This window comes from Daphnia carinata, chromosome 10, assembly GCF_022539665.2.
Source record: "Daphnia carinata strain CSIRO-1 chromosome 10, CSIRO_AGI_Dcar_HiC_V3, whole genome shotgun sequence".
Taxonomy (NCBI): domain Eukaryota; kingdom Metazoa; phylum Arthropoda; class Branchiopoda; order Diplostraca; family Daphniidae; genus Daphnia; species Daphnia carinata.
In genome coordinates, this window is record NC_081340.1 from 7,892,093 (window position 1) to 7,917,434 (window position 25,342).

The 25,342-nt window shown below is 41.5% G+C and overlaps 4 protein-coding genes and 2 long non-coding RNA genes across 9 annotated transcripts; 3 read left to right on the forward strand and 3 right to left on the reverse strand.

Moving 5' to 3' along the window:
• The first annotated feature begins 152 nt into the window (after positions 1-152).
• On the forward strand, positions 153-1,996 carry LOC130701460 (GTP-binding protein Rheb-like). Of its 3 annotated transcripts, none has more exons than XR_009004048.2 (7): positions 153-307; positions 457-557; positions 630-701; positions 777-984; positions 1,044-1,173; positions 1,244-1,477; positions 1,572-1,996. XR_009004048.2 is itself a non-coding variant. In XM_057523442.2 (6 exons), exons 2-6 carry the CDS (start codon positions 503-505, stop codon positions 1,334-1,336), a joined length of 558 nt encoding a protein of 185 aa, XP_057379425.1. In that variant the 5' UTR covers positions 153-307; positions 457-502; the 3' UTR covers positions 1,337-1,507. The 3 variants fall into 3 exon arrangements, 1 of the variants encoding a protein (XP_057379425.1); XR_009004049.2 differs by having other exon boundaries at positions 1,657-1,996; XM_057523442.2 differs by lacking the exon at positions 1,572-1,996 and having other exon boundaries at positions 1,244-1,507.
• On the reverse strand, positions 1,822-7,055 carry LOC130701466 (cullin-associated NEDD8-dissociated protein 1-like). Its single transcript, XM_057523447.2, has 20 exons — positions 6,884-7,055; positions 6,600-6,769; positions 6,364-6,532; positions 5,946-6,283; positions 5,661-5,877; positions 5,494-5,592; positions 5,321-5,429; positions 5,080-5,258; positions 4,897-5,018; positions 4,652-4,835; positions 4,404-4,581; positions 4,120-4,348; positions 3,779-4,044; positions 3,412-3,716; positions 2,899-3,348; positions 2,703-2,831; positions 2,472-2,635; positions 2,232-2,409; positions 2,045-2,152; positions 1,822-1,965 (listed from the first exon to the last, which is right to left on the reverse strand). Exons 1-20 carry the CDS (start codon positions 6,923-6,925, stop codon positions 1,876-1,878), a joined length of 3,726 nt encoding a protein of 1,241 aa, XP_057379430.1. The 5' UTR covers positions 6,926-7,055; the 3' UTR covers positions 1,822-1,875.
• A 1,340-nt stretch (positions 7,056-8,395) lies between these two features.
• On the forward strand, positions 8,396-9,488 carry LOC130701487 (uncharacterized). Of its 2 annotated transcripts, XR_009421997.1 has the most exons (4): positions 8,396-8,661; positions 8,722-8,926; positions 8,999-9,217; positions 9,354-9,488. It is a non-coding gene; the product is annotated as an uncharacterized LOC130701487 (long non-coding RNA). The 2 variants fall into 2 exon arrangements; XR_009004067.2 differs by having other exon boundaries at positions 8,396-8,926.
• LOC130701419 (uncharacterized) lies at positions 9,323-13,525 on the reverse strand. The gene is made up of 4 exons (XM_057523393.2): positions 13,315-13,525; positions 12,095-12,173; positions 10,184-11,768; positions 9,323-10,038 (listed from the first exon to the last, which is right to left on the reverse strand). The coding sequence occupies exons 3-4, from the start codon at positions 11,760-11,762 to the stop codon at positions 9,950-9,952; spliced, it is 1,668 nt and encodes a 555-aa protein (XP_057379376.1). The 5' UTR covers positions 11,763-11,768; positions 12,095-12,173; positions 13,315-13,525; the 3' UTR covers positions 9,323-9,949.
• Positions 13,526-15,851: 2,326 nt separating this feature from the next.
• On the forward strand, positions 15,852-16,768 carry LOC130701492 (uncharacterized). The gene is made up of 2 exons (XR_009004071.1): positions 15,852-16,322; positions 16,373-16,768. It is a non-coding gene; the product is annotated as an uncharacterized LOC130701492 (long non-coding RNA).
• A 4,553-nt stretch (positions 16,769-21,321) lies between these two features.
• On the reverse strand, positions 21,322-22,504 carry LOC130701451 (uncharacterized). The gene is made up of 4 exons (XM_057523432.1): positions 22,415-22,504; positions 22,164-22,354; positions 21,711-22,100; positions 21,322-21,625 (listed from the first exon to the last, which is right to left on the reverse strand). Exons 1-4 carry the CDS (start codon positions 22,428-22,430, stop codon positions 21,404-21,406), a joined length of 819 nt encoding a protein of 272 aa, XP_057379415.1. The 5' UTR covers positions 22,431-22,504; the 3' UTR covers positions 21,322-21,403.
• Positions 22,505-25,342: the final 2,838 nt, after the last annotated feature.

Consider the following 25,342-nt stretch of genomic DNA (forward strand, 5'->3'; position numbering starts at 1 on the left):
TTTGGCAAATAATCATTTATTCTGCCACTTGCCTAATATATCCATATTCATACTCTAAAGAAAAATTAGTAGCCTAGAAACTCTTGCCAATTGTCAATTTGTCACACTGAAAAATGTATCGTAGCCTTCTGCACTGTGCTTACATACATAAGATGTGTGTGTTTTGCAACGCTGTATGTTGTAAACAGCTGTAAGTAGCTGTCTAAACAGAAAGAACACGTTTTATTTTCTACAGTTTGATCAGATCTTATCTTGCAATAGCTTATTCATAAAAAAAGAATTTTAGCAAAAACACCGAGGGAATAAGGTATGCATTTTGATGATGGGTTGCCTACGCCAAATATTCATTAGACCCTTAGTCACAGTGGTTTGTTTGTTTTATGCCCAACCCTTCAGAGAATTTCCACAGAATTATGTAAATCAAGTTATTCTAAAGCATTTCTTTTCATTTTTTAGTGTATCGCGCAAAAGATTCGATATAAGTTAACACATTTCGTCAAGCATGCCACCTCAAAGGAAGCAGAGGAAAATAGCTATAATGGGCTATCGTTCAGTCGGTAAATTTACTCAATGGGCTGAAAAGAAAAATGTAAACAATTTACTGATGTGCACTTATTGTATTGTTATAGGAAAATCATCATTGACAATTCAATTTGTGGAGAATCAATTTGTTGACTCATACGACCCTACAATTGAGAACAGTAAGTACATGCCCACTTTAAGCCACCATCAGTTAGGATTTCTTGGCTCTATTTTCTAATTTACCCAATGTTTAGCATTTACTAAACCATGGAAAGTTCGTGGGCAAGATTTTGAGCTTAAATTTGTTGATACGGCTGGTCAAGATGAATATGCTATTTTCCCAGCACAACATTCAATGGACATGCATGGTTATGTTCTTGTTTACTCTATTACTTCAGTTCAAAGTTTTGAACTTCTTCAAGTTTTGTTAGAAAAGATCATGGATATGACTGGTAAAATCAAGTAAGGATGAACCATAATAATTTGCACAAAATTTACTTTTATGGCTTTTGTTGCTCTAGAATACCTCTTGTTATTGTTGGTAATAAAACGGACCTCCACCGCGAAAGAGTTGTCAGTACAGAAGAAGGCAAGAGACTAGCCGATACTTGGAAAGCATCGTTTTATGAAGTTTCTGCCAGATCGCACGAGGTATCGTTCTTAATTTTCTTTTGAAATGTATTTACGGTAATATTTGCTAATCTTCGAACTTCCATCGTAGTCTGTCTGCGAAATTTTTAACAGGCTAATTACAGAGATGGAAAAAGCAGACAGCAGTAATGGAAACGAGAAAAGTAGTTGCATTATCTCCTGAGCGGGTATAGAAGGTAGACGTGTCTACTAGGGCCTATTCGTTTTTTTTTTCTTCTAATAATATTATGCAGTGTTCTCGTAACGACCGTTTTCTGGTTTTCTTTCTGGATTTGTGTCAAACAACAAGTTAAAGACATTCATGGTGAGCGAAATACATTTATCATTTGTACTATGTAAGTCGTTTTATGTTGGACATGAGTATAATTTTAAACTTTAAAAATGATAACGTTTTGCAGGAATTTTGTATTCTGATTTTGAATGTCTAAAATGACACGAGAAATTTGAACTAATGTGATAGATCTGAATGGGTTTTTTTTTCAGAAAAGACTCACATCGTTCTACACAGTGGATAGTAATGAAATTCAATCAGAAACTCCGCAAGACATATTTTCGCCAACGTGAACGGTATTAAATGTCCCTTATCATCAAGCTAACATTTCAGGGGAACGAGCAAGCCGGATCCATCAACGGTGACAACTTTCCAGATCAACAATCAGTATCTTGTTTTCCATGGTAGTACATACATTATTTTACACCGCTTTAACTTAAGTCCATGTTCGAATCGCTTGACGTGCCAGCCATATTTCCGTGATGTCCGGAGCCGTCTTTCTGTATAGAGTCGAAAAGAGCCTAAACAAAGAAGATACTATCAGAAGACGAAGCAGAGAAAACAGAAATAACTTTGAAGTTATGAAGGAAATTCACTCGCCTGAAGATCGGGTGATGATCGTATGTGCAGGACGAATTCGTTAAGTTGTGGATTCTTATCCGAGTCCGGAATCATCAGCAGCGCAGATACAGCACGCATAGCAGAGCGCTAATCATAAGTTTGTTAGAAGAATGGCTAAGGGTTAAGGAAATGTGGTTTTCTATTATTTCTCTTAAATTCCGCTTACCTTGAGTTCATTTTGCATTTCGTATTCTTGTTTAACAGCATTCGCTTTAACTCTAGCAGTGCAAGTCGTCCGTAGGGGTTCGACCAGCCGATCGAGACGCTGAAGAACCGCAGTTGGACATAGCGTGGCCAAACGGGCAACCATCAAGTATGTTAACATTTTAATGTCGTTGTGATCTGCGATTAGTCAAATCCGATAAAGAACAGCGAGCTATGCTGCAAAACTTGAGAAACAAACCTTTTCAGCCCTAGTTCAACATGGTTCAAAAATTCAAAAACGTCCAGGCGATCAAGACACGAGTCCAGTAGAGTGTACATGCATTCAAAGGCAGCCTTCCGGAGGTCTAGGCCATCATCAACGGTATGTTTAAAAGGACCCATTTCCACTTCACGCACCAACTCTTTCTGCAAACATAGTAGGTCAATAAGAAAATTTTCCATTGTCATGTAATGTTACAATAACGGTACTTACTCTAACTTTAGTCTCGTTATATAGTTGAGGCAAAACCGAATCGAGCAGGTCTCTGATCAGTGATGGCTTGTTGTGTGCTGCCGAGTTGAACGCAATTAAGGCTACTCGTCGCACGTTTAGATCATCATCCTATTTCAAGAATACGGTGATTGGTCACTACCACTTTCTATGCCAGCCATGGCGAACTCTCTCATACCTGTAGGGTTTGAAGGAAATCGCCCATGCATTGTTTAAGCAAAGGATCGATCGATTGGACTTGATCAGAAATTGTGAATTTCGCGGCTGTGACGATAGTGGTCCTCATAAGCGCAGAAGGACTATTAAGAGCTACACGCAGTCGGGGCAGCAATCCCTCGGGATCCGTTAGCGTAAGCTTGCCCAAGCACTCGGCTACGACATTACGTGTTCCTTCTTCGTTGCATTCACAGTGACGGAACAGAAGATCCCAAATTTGGGGTACAAAGGGACGCAGTTGTGCGATGGCCTCCGTTCCAAGTGATAACGAAGTAATCACTTCCTTTAACGAGTGCAGCAACAAATATTGGCGCCGTGATTGAGTTTCAATCTGTGTTAAGATGAAGGGCAAGAATGCTGGAAGATTCCCGACTGCTACTGAACCAAGGGCGTGCGAAGCTGCAGATTTCACCTAAGGAAAAAGAAAAGAAAAATGTGAACATGTTGCAATACTGAATGACAAGAATTCTTTTACCTCTTCATTCGGTGGGCCGAATGAATCGATAATGGCCTGTCCCAAACCAGGAACCTGATGGAGGTCCATTCTTTTGCCAATCTCTCCCATGCATAGCAGCGCAAAGATATGCTGCCAATCAGAACGCGGTCTCTGAGCCTCCTGGAGGAAGTTCTGCACCAATGTAAACGCTTCAGCTACAGGTTGAGTAACAACCAGTGAGGCAACAGCTTGGGCGACTGAATGATGAGCAGTTTTATGAAGCCCTGGTTTCGACGCCAAATTCATCAACGACAGCAACAGATCACGATAACTCAGTCCAGTTCCTAAAAAGAGGTATACGTTACCATACATACTTTTACAATAACAATTGCAGACCTTTACTTACCCGGCGCATTAAACTCTACCAAAGCTTGTAGAAACTCGAGAAGAGAACCTAGAGCTACACCTTGAAGTAAAGGTGAACGCAAGAGGCCGAAGACTTCGGGCAAAATGCCTGCATTTACTCCGCCAGCTTGAAAAGCCGATTTCTGATTGCGCGCAACTGAAGTCAGCAAATGAAGTGTCAACTGCGCGATATGCAAATCCGACTCGGACAATAGCGGCGGTATTTCGGCCAAAACTGCATTCAGCAATTCCGGAGTCAAAGCAGCGCTGGACAAACATCAGTGTACAATCGAAAGTATTAGTTAATAAAAAAAAATAGAAGTAGGTATACAATCATGTTACCTGTAGTTGTTTACGATGCGATCAAGCAGTGCAAGTGTCGTAAGCTTAAGAGCTCGTTGGTTCTTACGAAGGAATCCGGCTAGAATTGGAAGTGCTTCGGGCAACAATGGGCGGATATCAATGTGCAATGGCGAAGAAGCGATTTTTGTCAAAGCTTTGACTGTCGTTAGCCTGGTAATCTCATTTCGAAGGCGATCAAGAAAAATCGGGAGGCACACCATCAATTGATCTACAAGAACCAAGAACGTCATTGTGAAATACTTCATGTCACGTAAAATTATTACCAGCAAGGTGATCTCCCAAATGAGAAACAATGAATCCCATGCACGAGATGGCACGTTCTTTGACTTCCTGGTCCAAATCAGCAGCTTTGAGTCGGACTAGTACACTATCATAAATGGACACTGTGTACGGAGTAAAGTCAAAGGTGGTGGCTGAATCCAAAGGACGCATCACTCGCACCTTAATATTGAAAAAATGATAATAATGAGTTGGTAGATCGCGTAATTCATTGGGAAAAAAAAAGATATACCAATTGCTGGAGAACCAAGAGAGCTTCTGATGTGATCTTATAAAACGGATCGGACACAGCGGTTAACAAGGAAGGCAATAAGGCTGCAATGTGTTCGTGAGCCACTTCGGGTGGATGATGAACTAGTACCGTGTGCACAAACTGTAGAGTGTCTATTTTCATCGGAGAACTAGCGTTTCTTTCACTGCGAAGAAGAAACAAAATTTAGTTCCTACAATGGCCAACAGTTGTAAAATGAAAACTACTTGAGACAGAAGAGGATTCCTGGAACCAGTTGACTAAAATGAGGACTCAAGCATCCGGGAATAACCAAGACCAACTCAGTCAAAAGCGCGAGCACACCTTGTCGCGTTTTCAAGCTTTTGTCCTGGACAACAACAAACTCAACATGTTACGGTATGAGCTTGCTTGATTTTATAATAAATTACCTTCATCTGCTTACTGGTAGCTTTAATAATTAGAGGAACTTGTTGCATTAACACAGTATAGATCTCCTGGTTAGCGCCAAAGCCTGACCCATCATCACGAACAGATCCGGATGGTTTCGTTTGCTTTAGAAGAGCAATGAATGCATGGAAAATATCAGCTTTTACATTTTCCTCCCGTTCTAAGGATTAAAAAAAAATTATTCAATGAAATTTTTCGAAAGAAAATGCGAGCCTTGTGAACCTTTGAAGCGTCCAATTAAGACAGGAGAAACTGTACGATAGAAATCAAACAGCAAGTCTGGTCGGGTGCTTATTATAGCCTCTAAGCATTTAGCAGCACATCTACGTACCTGCATAAAAAAGAAAATAATCAAAATTTTTATTTAGTTAAATCGGAGGGGAAAAAAATACTACCTTCCAGGACATATCATCATCATCAGAATATTCTTCCTCGTTTTCTTCATCTTCTTCTTCCGTTTCCATATCACCGTCGTCATCATCGGCATTTTCCTCCTATTTCGGTAAAAATCAAACATGGATTATTTTCGTGTCTTAAAGCAATACTTGTTTGCTCGTTGCACTTCATAATTGTAGTTCGGATCATAGGCTAGAAGTTCTAGGCAGATGGCGATAAGGGTTCCAACGTGGGGTGCCATCTCTTTCGGACACTTGTGAACTAGCGCCTCAAAAGCCTGAAGACAGAACTCCCGGAGTTCATCGTCATCCACATTTATGAACTGAATTAGAGACGGCACCACTCTCTCCACGTTCTCGCCAAAACGATGACCTGCTTGCCGACTGTAATTTAAATTTAAAATTATTTAAAAGTTTCAAGCACTGTAGCTTGCAAATTAAATTTCTGGTACCATATAGCACCAACTGCTTGAATGTAGGTCCTCGTTGTTGAAGTAGTCGAATTTTTGGCTAGACCATCGAGAAGGTGTTCCATAATCTTCACATATAAAGTATGATGGCAAGACATGACCAAGTGCCCCAGAGCTTGGATTGTACGTTTGCGCACGGCAAGACGTGGGGAGGCCAGTTGCGGAAGTAAAGCTTCACGGATGGCTTCGTGGAAAGAGACCAGAAGACTGCCAAACCTGGTCAAAAGATCAGCCAGGATATCTAGGGCCTCAAGCTGAACTGAAACATCTTCTTGTTTAGCAATGGCAGTATTCAGACGCCCTGTTATTCTTTTGCAAACCTAGAATATGTGAAACACAAGACGAACAAATGCAAATAGTAGTTAGAGAAAGGGTATTGTTGAAATCAATTCAGACTCACAGATGCTGCCATTCCAGATGCTGTCAAGGGTAACTCACTAATGACAGTTTTTAATCCAATTGATGAAATATCTCTTAACTGTTCTTTGTCAGAAGACATGTTTGTGCATAGATGCTCAACAATTGTTTCTACTTGAACATCCTTCACTTTGGTAACTAATGGTCCCAAGCTACAAAGTTCACATAAACCATATCAGAATCTGTAAATTTTACCATGAATTGTTTTGTTAAACATACCATCTCACAGCCAGATTTTGAACTTCACCATTTTTATCTTCCAAAAGTCGGAGAAGCATCTTAACAACCTTGCGTTCAGAGTCATCATCCAACTTGATAGAATCCTTTTGCAACTCACCCATCAAATCATTTGTCGCCATGAAGCGAAAATCTTTATCGCTGGAAGCCATCTGTAAAAGAAAGATTTTGTCTTAGATTGACTGTTTAAATGTACGAACCAATATGAATGCATTCATGACAATCTCCATTTGTATTATTTACAAACAATGACAATATGCAAAAACCTTTTCTAGAAGATTGGCGATATGGTACGAAACGTTAGACATTCTTTAGCTTGGATCCAAATTCGTTAGCAAAAAAAACTACGTAATCTTTTTTTTTTCTTTTTTTTTTTTCTTTTTTCGTCAATTTGTGTATCTGTTATGTGGCCCGGCGGTTTAACTCACAATCAACGACGACGGTTAACCGTTAACGGCTACCTATTTAATGAAAATTGCACAGAAGCCTCTTCTTTTCCATGAAACAAATCGAGGGAGTTTCATTTCACGATTCGTGAAAAAAAAAAACGATTAAAGCCTTTCACTATCGATTAAGGATCAACGTGGTTGCAAATGTAGTTTACCACCATTAGTAAGCATGCTCATGTCATCCTGAATGGTGTAGCAATTTGTTTGATTTTGCTGGGGTGCTAGTTATGGTATTGTGTGGTAAATTTTATATCCTCGTGTTTGCAACTGAAAATGCATCGTTGGTGTCCAATCCTGATGTTAATCCTGTAAGATGAAATTCTTTATTTCTAACGTTTAGCCGGGTTTATCAGTCAGCGTTTGCTGTTTTCGGTGGTATCTCGTGGAATGCTGTTACTTACAGAGAGTGAAATTTGTTAAAGGTTAAAACATGCAATGATGAATTGTTTTCAATAGTATAATATCTATCTAGAATGTCAGGATTTAATTACTATAAATGAGATTGAAATAATCATTTCACATGTCATACATGTTTTAAGTGGAATTACATTTTAAGTCTGTTTATACCAATTTTATTTACAATCAAATATTCTAGAGAATTAAACTTTCTTTTCTGGTTTATTCAATAGGCCCCAGTCCCAACAGAACATGAAAACTTCCAATGAAAATATCCATTTTACATCCCAAAGAGGAACTACTCTGTCAAAGGTAAAATTTTGTTTTATTTCGATCTTTTTTTAACGATCGAAGCTTATCAGTTTGCAACAAATACTTGCTTAAGGTACTTACTTACGTTCCAGAATCGTTGCGTGCATTCATGAAACCTTAGTAGGAATCCGGCTTGCGTGAAACGTTAGTGTGCCAAAATATAGTATTCTTTTATTTACGTTTTAGTGGCCTTATTTGTAGTGGCCATGACTGTAAACGGCATATATTATCAAATAGTAGCAAAAGATTAGCACGTTAATATGGCTGCTCGTAACTGTTGTAATGATGCGAACTTTTGGCAGTTTCAGAACTAATGTAGGTGTTTACTGTTTGAATTAAAGGCGAGTTTCGATCTAGATAGCTTTCCGAGAAGAAAAAAAGAATGTAAATTATGACAACAGAGTATTATTTTTGGGGGGTACCTTGATTGAGTATAGTTTTGAGTTTCATGTCTGCATGATGTTGGGCTTTTGTCGATTCCTGTAACAAAAAGAAAGGAAATGTGGGTTGGAGAATCGTGAAAGTTAGCTGCACTGGTACAACTTTTCTTGAACTATCCTGTCCTTCTGTCTGTGGCCCTTCGAAACAATCAGAGTGAAACGTAAATATGACTATATCTTGTCGAACCCTCCTCCAGTCCTTGATCTGGACCATCACTTCCAATCCGAAATGGTGATTTTTCCAACCACAGTAACAAGTTATCCAATCCTTTTTTGTCAATGCCGAATATGCGGTCAATAATGTATTTGGCATTCATTATTAGACCCTGGAAGATCTTCTGTCACGTAGACCACGCAGACTACGTGACTTCAAAGAATTTCAAGAAAGCGTCTCCAAAAATTAACGTTGTTGTAGATAAAGTCTAGCTCGCCCTGTCCATTTACTACGTAGGCACCTGCACCTGCTAACCGGATTTAACATTTAAAAATTAAAAAAAATACTTATAGGGTAAAATTTAGAAATATCTGTGGACTTGTACAGACATTGAACAACTTTTGAAGGCTTCTCTTTATGGGTGAGAAAATGAAGCAATCATTGACTTAATAGGAGTGTGTATGACTAAAATCAAGACAGGTTTGGACTTGCACTGGTTTCAGCTGCTTTGAACAAATGTAATCCGCTAAATATAGCTAAATTACTGGCTACATTGCCGTACGTAACCATACATTTTTATTTTTTTTAGTCTTCGTAAAATATATTCACCAAACCTATATTTCAAATCAGGTACCAGTTCTGATGGATAGACAGTCCTCCGTCTCTTGGATTCTTGGGAAGATAAACAACCACTCGGACATGTTAACTGATGGATGGTATTCAAACGTAAGCGGGCAAGGACGCTATCACCCGGGATTTGGCTCGTGCTGCAGCTTAATCAAAATAATCCATTTTGTGGAACAAGAGCAAAAGTAGTTCTGGCGGTTGTTAAACGACAATTCCACCCAGGTAAATATTGCAAAATGAGGTTAAAAAAAGAAAAGCTAGTAGTTGTCACCCGTGTAAACTCGTGTATAAAATGGAAACAGTTTATGGATATGTGATATTCAGATAACATTCTAATTTCAATTTTATTTCATTACAGACAAGATAGTACATACAACACGACGAGACCCAAACAAGTCAAATGGCGATCAAGGATAACCATCGTTCTTCAGAAACAAGAACTGGATTGTGCGGGGATGAATCCGGGTGACTTCACCCATGGGCAATTGCCTCCAGGAAGGCGAAATTACACATCCACTGCCAAATTAAAGAAGGAAAATAAAGAGGGTTGCTGCTACTGCATGCAACATTCAAATCTATCATGGAACAAACTCAGAAAGAAAAGGAGAAAAAAAAATGAAAAGAAAGAAACAAGGAGGGGATCCGACACGTATTTAGTTAAATGAGGAAATCTTTGGTTTGAGCTCGTTTTGGCATTCGAATCAGACTGGTTTGTTATATCTTTTGTCTGGATTCGGGACTGGGGGTGTAATAATTACTCTTTAGCTCTATGTTTCAAATAATATAGGAGAACAGTGCGATTGGTTAGCACGTAGGTTTTTTTCAGTCAACGCATCCGTTCTCTTGTGACTTTCGAAACGTGGTAAACCTGAACAAAAAGGAGACGAAATGTATGAAGTATACCGCCATGTAAGTGGCATCATTTCAGCCCTCTTGATTACGGAGACGTGAACGTCAGGTAACATTCTTTTCCATGTCGACTTCTTGCAAATATTCATTTATTCGTCTGGAAGGCTCCGACTTTCGAAGTATGGGGATAACATCTGAAAATCGACACTTAACTTATTAATTATGCCACGCGAAGTATGAGCTCTAAAAGTACAACTAGTTTCCTAATCAGATACATTTTGCATTTAAGGTACGTGAAAAAAAAAGAAAAAACACAACAAAAAGGTCCCTATATTTCACCTTGAAGATAAATTTCGTCGAGGATGGCGTCTGGCGATTTTCTGTCCCAACCTTCACGTATCCAGGCGTCATCGTTCTTGACGCAGAGCCGGAGGAATTTGAGCCAATTGAGACGAATGTCGGAGCTTTTTGCTGGAACAATGTCGGCCTTCTTTAATATTCGCGTCAGAATTTCTTCGACCGAAGCTTCCGGATGACCCAAATTCACCAATCTTCGCTTGCCTAGAAGAACTTGCAGGACGAGTATCAATCGACGTCGGAAGTGCTCCGTGGCTGGAGAGGCTGGTGATAGGATCTCGGTCAGAGTCATTCGATTGAAAACCGTCGTCGGACTTGGCGAAGCCAAATCCAACGGCTCGTTTTGACTCTTGTTCTCTGTCAGCGTGAAAGGCGCTGGAAGAGAGATCTTTCGTTTGATCGACGTGGACGACCCGTTATTCGTGTTAGCCGTGGTGGTCAATGCGTTAACGGCAAGATTGAGAGGAGACGCGGGAGCCGAATGATTGATCACGAGACGAGGACTGTCTGGTGGGGACATTGAATCATCCGATTGCTTCCTTCGTTTGCACAATTCCAGCGGGTAGTCCTGAAAGGGCGGCGGCGATTCCGTTTCTCGCTTGGTGATTGTTCCGGATGGCCGTAGGCTTATCAGCGGCGGAGGTGGAGGTAATTGACTTGACGGTGATTTTTTAAATTGTGGTGGCGTTTTTGACGGCGTGACAGGTTGAGCTGATTTCCCTACTGGTTGACCTGTTGTTTTTGCTGTTGTTTGTTGCGGTAGCGGCCTTTGTTGGGCCACCGTCGGAACCGGTTTGACTTGCGGCAAAAGCTTCACCGTCATGGGTGGCAACATCAATTCCGACTTTGAACGAGAGGATGGTGCTGGACTGTTGATGACGACGATCCATCCGCTAGTCATGTGAAGGTACTTTCGTGGTTTGCTCTGCAATAGTAGATAACGTCGCGCTTGTGACGCTTCCAACAGCTTCGTGTACACGAACGCTTGACTATCGTGCAGGGGACTGTCGAGCCAAAAAGCTGTCGCTACTAGCGGACGCGGACCGCGAGGTTGGTTGTTGAACCATATCTGTACAGGGAACGGCCTCTTGGCAGGTACTGGTTGGAAAACGTCCAGATGGTCGGCTGATAGCGATCGCTTTAGGATGGGCTTGACGCTGGCCAACTTGGCTGCACTTGGCTGATGGGCCGTCGTCTTGACGTCCGTTCTCTTATTGCCATTTGTTTGCTGCTGACTGCTGACTAGAGCCGGACCCGCCGATGATGAGCTTGTGGTCGTGATGGCTGATGAACTCCTGCTCGATTCGGATGCGGACGACTTTTGAGCAGTCACGGCGACGGGATGATGCGCGAAGCGACACATGGCGTTGGCCAGTATTTGCTTGCCATTAGCGGCGGTGGGCGGCGTTTGCGGCTGCAAGGGAGGGGCGCAAAAAACAGGCCGCCTGTGGATGACGGTGAATTTTGTGGGACCCGAAGGAAAATTGCCGAGTTCGCTGCGGATCCTCGATTGGGCCGTCGTCATTTTAGCCGTTACGGCGGTTACGGTGCGCTGCTCCATACTTCGCTGCAATGAGGTGAGAAATAAATAGAAACAAATGGGAAAGAATCTTGTTAAAGGTCCAACGCGTCATTCGAATTTCTTATCATTTGTCGCAACAGCATCTCGCTATCTTCCTTCATATCGTATCTTTCGTGTATACGTAAGGACTTAAACTTTGAATCTTGATGCTGTAATGTGTTGCGGGATAAAAGCTCAACGTCTCTGCAGTCGATTATTTACTTTTGAAACAAATTCTATTCTTTAGGTGGAAACTTGGAGGAGAAACGACGCATTAAAAATGGGATAAATACATTGGCCGGATAAATAAGAGAAAATGCCGTAAGTCCTACCTCTTATGCGTTTATAGACAATGGCTGCTGATGAGGCATGAAGATCGTACGTGGAATGAGCTCGGGGTCTCGTTGGCTTCTGCGGAAACAAGATAGTATGCCATGAATTTCATCCGTCTACCCGTCATTATCCTTATCATGTTTTTATCTACAAAATAGTGGCATGGCAGACTTGTGAGCCGTCACGGGCTGATATCGGATGTTGAATCTACTGGTAAACTTTATTTACTTGTCTTCCTTTTAAGTTTTCGACTAAACGATCGATTCTCTGTCCTTAAAATCTGGGTCATCGTCAGTGCCCTTGTATCAGACATCCATTTGACCGCTTTACCATGACGACCACCTGCAATACGTGTCCAGCAGGTCAGCATGATTTTTCCATCAACCAACAATCCAGTTCGTTCGATTCGAAATGTTGTGTTGGCCCGTGCGGATTCTCTCAAGGCTAAACGTAATATCCCCATTCGACGACAAAATGCGTCAGTCAAGTACCCAACAAAATTTTTTATTTCATCTTTTTTTTTTCGAATTTGGAATGGCAGGCATTCAATATTATTTGGGCCATCCACTCAACACACGATTTACTCTTTCATTTTTCTTTTTTTTTTTTTTTTCTTTAGAAAGGATTCCAACAATTTCAGGCCGATATCCTTCATCCACCTGGGTATAGACAGAAATTCGCTTAGTGACAAGAACACCTGCCTTCCAACTGCATTTTACCATATATGTATAGGATACCTGTCGCAATCTTTGGAGTCATCAGAAGCTCCTATTACTACCCAATACTCTCGCCATTGGCTAAAAGAGCAATAGCTTCTACTGTCGCCAAGAGCTGCTTCTTACGCACTCTCGTCCCTGTTGTTGTTAATCAACATCTCATCCACCCTCTAGCGATTGATGGTCAACACAACCTTCGAAGTCGCCCCATTCTGGTTGCCACGGAGATCTACCTGCTGCATCGGTAAGTCACCCACTCTCTTTATTTTGATTGCCGTCCTCCTAAGCACTGATGCGGGGCGATATCCATGTTTGTCTTTTTATAATGGCGGTTAAGAAATTAACACAAACGAAACAATGCGAACGTCCGTTTGCGGGTCTTTGCCGATGACAACAATTTCGCACGCGCAACAGGGTAGGACAGAGGTTCGAAAATGGCGTTGTTTGCACGTAGGCTCGCGCACGTAATGTTTAGGGAAATGATCAGTCAATAAAACGCCTACCTTAATTGTTGATGGATGAGAATCCGGACAGTGTTGCTGACGGTTGCAATGCATTAACTTCCATGAGATATCAAACATGTTCTGCACGAAGAAAAAAAAATCTCCAGCGTCTTATACTAGTCGTCTGTGTGTTTGTGGAGAGTTCTTGTTTTTTTTCCCAGAAACCTGATTATTGCACGGGCTAAACTATTCTGTGGCACTGGATTTCTTTCACTTCTTGAACGTCGTTCGGTGGTTTGCGTGTTTTAAGGAGAACCCCGCGAAGAACCGGTTTTGCGCGTTTTGGTGCCTGTATTTGTGTTTTCTTTCTCTCTTTATTTCTTTTCTTTTTCTTAAATAATACCGGAGAATTGATATGACTTTGCTTAATTGTTTTTGGTTTTTTTTCCCCCTTACCACCGGTTTAATACCGATGTTTTCTTTTCTTTTTCTTTGGGTTTTTGTTTTTTGCCTATTTAGACAAATTAGCAGCAGGTTCTTTTTGGCCTTTTCCTGTTTATTTATAACACCAGAATTTGAAAATGTGTAAGTCTTGCAGCGATATCACCTTGATTGTGAAGCAGGTCTTGTCGTTCGTGCCACTCTTTGTTTTTGTTTTTTTTGTTTTTTGTTTTTTAAATCCTTCAAGTTTAAACGGCTGACGAGCCACTTCATCCCGTTCTGTCATTTTCCCTCCATATATTTAGCCGTTTTGATTTTTTTGACGACTAGTTTACATGCCCTAACGAGAAAAATGAAGTGTATACCGTTCCTTAGGAAACAGGTTGCGTGTCGAGTCTTGCCTATACGCCCATGAATATCATCGCCCTAAAATTCAATTGAATTTTACAAGGCCCTTTTGCATCGTTTTATGGACACCTTGACAATCAAAAAATCATTCTGGTTTTCTTGACGAACAGTTGAAAACGTTCAAATTCAAAGCGGTTGACTGAGCAACTGCAAAACAATCATCGTCTGTGATCGGATGTTTTTATGTCGCGTATATTATTGGGTTTCATCAGACTGTTGGGCGACTTTGAACCAATTGTAGAAAATAAGGTGCGGGTGTAAGCGCTTTCAAGCGTAACATTAAGCCATTGGCATTGAAAGTACCCCTCCAAGAAAATGACTGATATTTTTAGATTCGACAGCAACATCGATTGAATTCTACGAAAGGGATGGCAAAAGTGAAAAGATACCAAAAGCTCTCTTTACATTCAATTTAATTTGCCATTTTTTCGATTCGACAAAGCCTATGCTATTTCAAATGTCTGGTACGAAAAGGATTAGTCACCTAAAATGTGCCATTTTAGTAGTCGCTTACCTTGTTATTATTTCTTTGCTATTGTAAAAGCTATTCATGTTCACTATTGTAAAGCCGATCATGTAATGTAAAAAGAAAGACAGCGTCGTATCGCCTATATCAGGGAATGCCCTTTTAAGATTGTCGGTCAAGATGCTTCGCTTTCTTTTTCGCGCGTTTGACTAATTAGAGTAAAAGGACAAGTCAGATACAGTGTTCCAAAAGCTCTTGATTGATTTTGTGGTTTTGTGTTATCCCCTTTTGTTTTGCGTTAGCTTTTTTTCGGAGAACAAAAATTCTTTGAACGCGTAAACTGGTTACGTATCGTAGACTTTATTCAATTCGTGGAATGTCGTTAATGGCCACTAATTGAACGCGAAGACAACCCAAAGCATCTGGCCTAGAGGGAGAAAGGGCACGCGCGCATGATCAAGCACAAAGGGTCGGTTCTTTCCCGTCCAATATGTAAAGTCTGACCTGTCCTGATTGGCGATCTAATTGTAATCTGAAATCCTCAAAACCATGAGCCAGCAAATTAAACAAGTCGAACGAGTTCCAGAAGTGCCACGGTCTCAAATCATGCCCTTGGTCGTTTATCAAATTGGTGGCGAGCGACATGATGTATTTGGAAAGACTCGGTACTCCTACGACCACTGCGTTTAAGATAGCCGTTGAAAAATGGCTACCAAATGAAAAAGAAAGCAAAACAGAAAATCGTTTTATTTCTATTCCTGTCCTAAACCCTTTCGCCTGATTGATGGTCAGTGTCGTGTGCATTTAAACAGCTGGCTGCATGTGCCCTACGTCAAACTGGGTACATTGAAAACCCACCATTTTCACTCGTCAGTACAGGTTTTTAGCTCATTTTCATTACGTTAAATTCTTCTATTTGGGTTAAGCAGTACCGATTAAAATCGCACACTCGTTACCGACCCCAAATGCTGTTGGCTACCACCACTAGATAACGAATCACTTCATGATGAAACATGAATCCAAGTTGTCCCATCGCTATAGTAGGTCACGTAACCCACTCCAGTCCCGCAGATTGGTCAATTCCAAATAATATCTTTTCGATGGGATGTAACAGCTTAGATCTGTTTCATTCTGAAGGTCACGAAAAAGTGATGAGGAGATACCAGTGGCTGATGGCCTTTCTTAAAAACAATAGGCGAGGAGAATTGCAAACCCACCCCCTTTATCCATTTTGGAATGACGGTACCATTTTTGTTTTTTCTCGAAAGGAAAATGAAAAGTATTTGCGCACCAAGGTAAACAAAACGATGCATAACAGCCAAAGGAAAGCTCCTGGACGTGCGACGTGGTTTAGCTCAGCTATGTCGTATAAGAGAATTCCTTGTAACCAAAGCCAAAATGTGTTGCATCGCACTAGTAAAGAAAGCAATCGAGTTAGACATTTCCCAAGAACGCTAGGAAAACTAGACGACCCTTGGCAGTATGCGATGGTTGAGGATGTTTACTGAATTAGACAAAGATTTGTAAATGGTAGCATAAAGCGAAAGAGCGAACTCGTTCGGTTGCGTCCGTATTGACTGACAGGCGTCGTACCGTACCTCTAAACCCGTTAGAAGCTGGAGTTACGCAGGCATTGCTGATGGCCGTATGCTAATCTTTTTCGAATGGATGAGCGGACGCGTGCCACAGACCACGTACGCACAAGTTCAAAAGAGCCAGCAGGATAAAAAACTTGGGCAAACCTCGCGCTCAGGTGGGTCTAAAATTCAATTAAAAACAATAGCTGAAAGTCCTTCATTAAAGGTGACCTCGAGCTTCGAAGATGAAGAAATTGAAGTGCTTACTTTCGATGGTGACCGATGAGGCGGCGGCCCATCATCAGAAGCTAACAGTCGTAATAATAACAAGGGTGCGGTCTTGTTTGACTGAAACATTCAAATGCCCGTGGCCTACAAAAAAAAAATGGTTATTACTGAACACGAACAAGCTTTCTTTGGAAGATTCTGCAACAGAAAAAAAAAACCAGTTGTTATAGGCTACGCGTTCGATCCAGCTATTTCCACTTTTGTTACCAAAGATTTCGTTGAAAGTATGCCATCGCTGTATGCACACACATCCCCTATATGGAAGTTCATGTATGTATCTCGTACAAAAAGAAAGGGTTAAAGAAAAAAAAACTTTCGAATGGCAACGAGTCCCCCCCCCCCAAAAAAAAAAAAAAAATGACAAGAAACAGCATGTCTAATTGATGTGGTAAAAACTCACACATGCAATGTTTCCGTTAAATGTTTAATTGTTTCCTAATGCTTAATCTTTCCAGCAATAGCTTGTCTATGCGTTTTTTTCCTCGTTATACATTCAGTCACCGGGTATGTTGAAACAAGTGGAGCCTTATTTTTTTTTCTGGGTAAATTTTATTTTTTAGGCCGCCATTTTGTTTGTTTACTGTCTGAAAAATTCAAACGTCACCGCAGGTATTATGCAAGACGGTCTCGTAATCTAGGGTTCCATACAACCGTATGTGTAGCTATAGTGTCACAATATGTGTTGCCACAGTTCAAATTTATGGCCTTAAGGTAAAACTATAAATCTGGAATGACCAAAACAATTTTCACAAATCAATCAGAAACTATGCGAAAGACAATTAATTACACCGCAAATTCAATCTGCCATTCCGTGCAAATTTCCAAAACAGAGATATGAAGTGAGAGAACTGTTAGCAAACAGGAATTGCGAAGGAACATTTAGGTTACGTTTTTGCATGTTTTGTACAGTTTTTTTGTTCACTTATTTTAATCGAATTTTCGCGTCGTGTTCCTTATGCGGTGGAGAGAAAGTTACGTTTTGTCTCGTCAACATGGTTGTCAATACCTATCGCGAGGGGTTACAGACGTAATCCCCGTAACAATTAACTGTTTTCAAGACCCAAGTAAAAAAAAAAAAAAAACCAGACCGACCAGCTACTCAGACTTGAAAGTTGACACTCATCATTATTCATGGCAATCGGCTATGATAAATATATGCCGTCTGTCTGCCACGATATTTAAAATGTATGGGTGAGTTGCTATCATACCCAAGGACTTTAGATAAAACAGGTATGGGAATAAGATTGCCCCATGTATAGTGTTTGTGTTGATTAACTTAAACGTAAATCGCTTTCATCTACCGTCTGCTCGTTCATCACTGGAGCAAAAATTGTTTCCCTAAAAAAATCGTTTGGCCGCAGTTACTTGTACGTCCTATGTAGCTGTTTTTTAATCACAGATTCTCTTGTCTAGCGAAATGTTATTAAAAAAAAATAATTTTGAAATTCCACGACCATGATTGTTGCACGCATCTTTGCTATCGCTGATCGCCAATCTTGCATTGCTGATAACCAAACGCCATGCACGGATCTAGAAGGATAAGTTTCTAAATTTGAATTGTGGTTTCACGACTTGGTCACACTTTCATTTCCTAGGAACAATAAAGGAAATGGACTTTCGTCTGTTTTGGCCGTGGACTGATCACTAGGCCGGAAAGTACTTTAGTATAACAAACACTATCAGTTGTTCATTCATCACGGCCGCCGTCGAGATACGTAGGCCTATGCATGGTTCTATGGTTATGTAACGTCAATAAAACACGAACAAAAAAACGTGAACGACTTACGAGGATGGTGACTTTTATCTAGCATTTGTTAAACCTAAGGACAAACGTGGTTTATCTTTGAACTTTGACTCATAGGGATTGGCCTGAAACTGATGTGATTTCATTGACTTGACGACCTTTTGCACTAGCTTCACGAACACAAAAAAATTTAAGACGTTGGTTACAACAGCGAGATAAATTCACTTTAGGTCGTATCAATTGGTGACCAGACGATGTTTACGTAAAAAACCGAGACAGATTGCGTATCAACGATAAAATAATAGCCATTCCACAATAATGCATTTGCGTTGCGATATATGCGTTGCCGTGAATCTTATCTGATAACCCGCTAATCAGATATTACGCACTTATGAAATCTTTATCTCTCGTTATCGCCTTGTGCGTAACGTTGTTCAGCTATTAAAATTATAATACAACAAAACATTTGGAATCCAAAATTTACTATTTTTTAGCCCTATTTTGATATGCCAATTCTTAAAGCATGTTATATCCTAAAAAAAAAAATGTGAAAAAAAGAAACCCGGGAAAAACTTTGTGCACGTGTTGCGTAGATAGGTGGAATGGAGTCATTTCACAGAAGAAAATTCCGCACGATGCAATCCGGAATTGAATAATATTCAACACCGTTACAAAATACTTTTTGTTTCTTTTGGTTTCTGGAGCTCCGCTAGATGGCAAATGTAGCAAGAATGCAATCCGGATTTCTCCTCAGCCCGCCAGAGGGTGAGAAAAGCAGCGAAAGCATTTTGTCGGGTGGCTGTCGTCTGTACCGCAATTTCTGATTGTGTTTTTGTCTTTTCATTGTTTCGCGCGTTTCTCCCAAACGGAAGCTGGCATCAACATGGATTCCATTCCAACGCTCACTCCGAAACCAGGCTCAGAAGTTGATACTGAGCTAGAGGAGGAGATCCAAGGAGGAATGGCGGGACCCTCAAGTCTGAGTGCCCAACATCAAAGACGAAGGTTTGATAATGACAGTCTACTGAACGACAGTACCATATAGCTAATGCCTAAGTTGCGTATTAGTTCAACTCGTTCGATCAAACGAAGAAAGTTTGATGATGAGCTTGTCGAATCAAGTCTCAATATGGGGGGTTCAGCTTTAACCCCCATCCCTGTACGTGGTACCCGAAGCCGATTTTCAATCAGTGGTTAGTATTCTGTAATCGTTGCTGGTATTGAATATTATCTAACCCTAACACAGTTGATGAAGGGATCACATCAAGCTCGACAGTTGTACCTTCAAATAGCATGGTGAACTTGCCTTCCATTTTGCAAGAAACAAGGAGGAAAGCTAGTAAAGTAAAACAGGTAGATTAAGAAAGTGTTTGGTTTTCAAGTGAAATGATGTACATAGACGAACTATTGTGATAGGCTTTTCGAAGACCCAGGAGACCCAGGGCATCTCAGCCAACAGCGACAAAAGACCTTGGCCGTTGGAAACCAACAGATGATCTCTCACTTATCACAGCGGTGCAGCAGGTACAATTTAAAAAACACTGAACATAAACACTAGGAATTAAAAAATCACCTGGATCGTTCAGACAGGAGATTTACTTGCAGTTCACAGAGGTGTGAAATTTTCTTGTCACTTCACCCTAACCGAAATCACCGAACGCTGGTATGCTCTCCTTTACGACAAATCCGTCTCACGCCTGGCATTGGCCGCATTAAGAAACTTGCATCCTCAAACTGTGGCGTCCGTTCAATCTAAAGCACTGTACACCAAAGCCGAAGAACAATTATTAGCCACTACATCATCGGTAAGAGATTAGCCTTGAGGATTTCCGTTGTTCGTTTTCTAAACCGGATTATTAAATGTAGACGAGTCAGCCGACATTAGAAAACTTTGAAAAATTGCTTCAGGACAACGCAACAGTTTTTCACGCCGCTCGCACAGCACAAGCTCTTCAAGCCCATTGGCAACTCATGAAGCAGTATCATTTACTGCCCGATCAGTCTGGTAAGTTTATTTTTTCGGCCATTAATATGTCAAAGAGGAGGGAATTAAACCTTAAATTTTCTCCATCAAGTTCAACCGCTCCCGAAGAGTGACCATGTAGTATCATTTACGGATGCCGATGAATTACTGCGCGATTCCGAACTAGCCAGCACCGAGCGTGATGAAGTTCTTGAAGCCGAACTGGCCCAAAACGATCGGTAATACGTTCCCGCTAAATTCTGTCACACTGTTGTAACGTTCAGGATTACGTTGAAATATTAGCTTGGCCAAAACGGAGATAAAACAACTGGAGAATGAAGTCGGTCGCTGGCAGGTACTTGTCGAGGCTGTGACAGGTATTAGCCCTCCGGATTTCGACGCCCAAACTCTGGCCGTTCTTCGTGGAAGACTTGTTCGTTATCTCATGCGATCTAGAGAGGTGAAAGATCTACCGAATTTGAATAGTTTACATTGCATTTTACTAAGTCAAGCTTTGTTTGCTAGGTTACCTTTGGCCGAACAACAGCCGGCGGAACTGTCGACATTGATTTGTCCCTAGAAGGTCCAGCGTGGAAGATCTCAAGACGTCAGGGTGTTCTTAAACTAAGAGCTTCAGGTGAATTCCTTATAAGCAACGAAGGACGCCGACCGTTTTTTGTGGACGGTAAACCGGTCCTACCCGGCAGCCGTAACAAATTGTCTAACAATTGTGTCTTAGAGGTAACTATCTATTTCCCCTTTCTTTGATTGCTCGTCTTATTATTGCTCATCCGATTGTTCGTTGATGATTGCATCAATCAAATTTGGCAGATTGCAGGGCTGAAATTTGTATTCCTCATCAATCAAGAGTTAATCAATGCTATCCGCACCGAAGCTGCTCGGGGTAACGCCCCGGTCTGATAAACAACTCGCATACCAACAAAAGAGCAAGAATTTGCAGCAGCTTCCGACGCTTCCTCCACCAGATACTGTTGATTCGATGCGATACACTAGCCGTGCAATGTAATACAAGTTGTGAATTCCGCACTTCGTCGCGGCACAGCGAAATTTGGTAATTAATCATTGGAACATCCTTCTTTTTAATTTTTTGTATTCCAAAAAAAAAAATTTATTTATTGAATATTGTCCGTGGGGGGTGGCAAAAAAACACGATGGGACAGAGAGAATGTTGTTATTTTATGTTGCTATTTGTTACATAATTACAAACAAGCCTTGATACATGGACAGGTGAGTTGGAAGATTTAAGGCAGCGGTAAAACCGGCGGTCGGCGGCGGATATGGCTGCAGTCGATCCGGCAGCCGAGGTCGACAGAAGAGCAAACGTCCCCTCCCGTACTGAGATAAAAGCCCCTGGTGCATGCGCCAGCGTCGATGGTGTCTTTTGCCTCCCACTCTGCGTCCGAGGCGGTGAAGTCAGCTGTGGAAAGAGAACACCAACTGGACGGTGGACCCACTTTCCTTACCTACCGTTTAAAAAAAAAAAAAAAAAAAATTAAGAAAATGCAAAAACTCCCACAGTAGAACAAACTAAAGAGACAGAGAGCATACCCATCCGTTGCTGAACGAGGCGTGACGGTTCTGGCCGGCACTGCAAACGTCACGACGGAAGTCTTCGATAAACGAGTACAAATCAGTCAGGAGGACACCTGCCGCTCGAGTTTTCAGCGTACCCAGGCATCGCCAATCGCTCGTTGCCGAAGCTTTGATCCAACCTGTGTAGCAAGAACGATCGCCTTGTCGGTGAGCCCTTACGAAACAGGCCACAGTTTCGCCGATTTTCCATGGCAATGGAGTCATTAATTTGGCTCCTGTGCCTTCACCACCGAAGCGGTCCACTTCAACTCCCTGGCCTGCGTTTTCCACTATCACCCTGTCCGTAGGTGCAACCTGATCGGGATCATCGCCAGTTGTGGGATCCCAAACCGAAAAAAGCGCTACCTGAGACAACACATTCTCAATTGCAATCGATTAGCTCCGAAAGGGAGGTAGAAAGGGATCCACCTTTTCTTCGTTCATGTCTTCGGTGAGCTGCTGGATGCCGAAGTAGCCACAGCTCCAGCCGCAAACCATAAAATACGAGCCAGGCGTCGTTCTCTCGACCGTCACTTCGTTGTAGAACACGTCGATGCAATCGTCATCGGGCTGGAATCTGAGGTGAACCGATCGAGCCACACAGCAAGAATAAGGCGACTCTAGACATTTCAAAAAGATGAGAACGAAAATCGGAGATGAACGCTATGCGTTTGAATCACCGTTCGATGAAGCCATGTAGACGATCTGTACGGACGTGCAACGAGACAAACTATTTGAGCACTCGATCTGACAGTTGTTGCTTGAAGAAAGTGAACGCGAGTTGCAATTGCCCCAGCGGTGCCATATGGTCAGCTTTAAAGGAAAAAAAAAACTGTGGTTACCACTTGCTGCGTGATCGCTTTTTCACGTTCATAGATGGCGTTAGTCAACGATTTGAAAAGTAAGTACCGAACGGGACCTTGTTACTTTTATTCGTATTTGGTTTTTACCTATATTCGTTATGCAATTAAGGGGCTAGCACAATTCATCAAATAGAAAACCTGATTTGATCATTTTAAGGGAGGGAATTGACTAAATGTAATTATTATTTTTTTTTTGCCCTCCTGTTTGCTGTCTTTTTTTTCGAAATAAGTCACCCGACGGAATAAATTAAAGTGTCACTTTTCGCACGACTGGTCACGGTCCAAAACGTGAAACGTTGATATTCATCGACACATTTCCTTATGTGGATAGAAAAAAAGGTTCTTTCCGATCCATCACATTCAGTCAGCAACGTGTAGTGGACCGACAGTTCAACAGACAGGACAAGTGAAAACCAACACGAAAAGATGGTCGTGATCGTATTTCAATCTTTATTAATTTTTTCTTTTGTTTTCAACTGCGGCATTGGTTTACTAGTGATCTAATCGCTGTTACGAAATAGAGCGCAAAATGCGTTTTCTTATTTTTACTTGTATCATAAACGTGTATCGATTGCGCTACATTCTTTACCCTCTTTTCTTTGTCTTACAGGGTAACCGGTCCGCGGTGATTGCCAATCGTCAATGCTGACCTTTTGCTTGATTGCAGCCCCGAAGTCCATCTGTGATTTGTTACGCGTTCCATTCACCCGATTCGCACACTTTCCTCACAGCATTTCGTACACTGGTTTGGGACGCCGTCAATTTCGGTAAGTCGATTCTCACGCTATTTTTCTTCTCCCCCCCCCCCCCCCCCCCCCCCCCCCCCCCCCACTGAGAAGGTCATTCGCGACAATTGTAGGCTGTCCAATCGTGAAATTAGCACAGGGAAAACTAAGAAATGAAACGCTCGACAGCGCAACAGTGATGTATGAAAATGGCTGATTTCAGCTATCTTCGTCTAGGCTCATAGGCTTTCTAGATTTAAACGTCCGATTATTTCTATTGTCCTTTCTTTGGCATACGTCAATCCACGGGCAAAACTTTCAGAAATCCAAATATGAAAATCCTGTCAAGCGAAATGAGAATCGAAACGTTGTTTGTGCTCGCATAATTCTGCCCAACGAGCTAACAATAACATTTAGAAAAAGCGTGCTTATCGCTTTCTGGGAAAAAAGATAGACGTCATCAATGTAGATGTAAAGCCAAAGAAGGGAATAGGTTTTTTTTTTTTTCCTCTCTATAGTAGTAGTTGCTCTATACTATAAATCGAACACGACGGCGTCGGCGGGAGTTATTATCAGAGAGAGAGAGTCGGATCCCCTTTCCCGTCAGTGCCGAGAGTCTTTTTTTTTTTTATGGTAGCAGCAGCAGGAACCTCGACGCGCGCCCGGAAGTCGAGCCGGAAGAGACCGGATGAGATCGGAAGTACCGCACGGCTCCGACTCGTGTGCCAAGACTGATGCTCTCTCTCTGCTGGCACTGGCGCTACCAGCTGACTGTAGCTCTCATATATTTATAAATATAAATAAATAAATCTAGATAGATGGAAAGATAGAAATGTGTATATGTATACGTATATATGTGTGTACATGTTAGATCGTATAGCTTGCTGTGTACGTATTCATTTCTCTCCGTCTACGCTCATTGGCAGATGCACAGGCTTTCCCATCTTCTATCAATTTCTCTTAGTCTCTTATGTGTATAACAGCATATACACTCCCTCTTCTCTCGCCCATCCTTCCTTTCTTCCTTCCTTCCTTTTTTCTTTTTTTGCAGCCATCCGGCTTCCGAGCCCTCCATCTTTTCCTTATAGTTCCTGGCATCCGATCCAGTGCACAAGCAGCAGCGTCAGAAAGCGTATACTTTATAGCGCGCAGTTTCCATATGTGGGCAAGCTATCCGCCGTTGCCCCGCAGCGGTGAATCCTCTTTGTCCATCCATCGTGCCAAGCAATTGTTTATCATGATCGTTTTTCACTTTGGCAATCGAACTTGGCATTTTTTTTTTAAGAGCTTTTTCTTTCTGGCCTTGCATATTCATGCACCACAGTGCGTCGGAAGACGCCATTTTTTTTTAAATTGAATTTTTCGTTTAGCGCGCAGTTTCATAAGAATTATTTTTTAAAAAAAGGGACTGTTGTGAATGCTAGAGATAGTGTATTCTAGAGATCAAAAATAGGGCGCACGTCATTGAGACGGCATGCCGTGGAATGAAAGAGAGCATTCAGCACTGTGTCAATCAAAAATCGGGTAGCGAAAGCGATGCGCCTCGTTTCTTCCGCCTTGTCCCTTTTTCAGTTCAGCGCAGCCAGTCACGCTCACGAAGCTATGCGTGCAGCCTTTTCTCTCCCGTCTTCTATTTCAAGGAGCTTCCGATCGTCGAGCTAAATAGAGAAAGATGAAGCAAAGGGAACGCGTCATTGGACGTGAAAAGCCATCAAAGTCTTATTTCCTCCTCTTCATTTCGTTTTTCTTTTGCTTATCTATCGAATCTCTTTGGAACGTGTCGAATTCAAACCAAACACCTCTTTTTTTTATTTCGTTGCCGTCAATGAGAAGAACCATAGCAATAAAAAATAATCAAGTGACGCGTGCCGATTAGCATTGATAGAGTCGAGAGTGTAGTAGTCTGACTAATCAGCATTTACACTGCATCTATTGACTCGTTGATGTTGTAGTCCCTCTTCGAGTACGTGTGTGTGTATGTGTGTGAAGTAGGGGGGTAGGAGGAGGATGATGATCAATG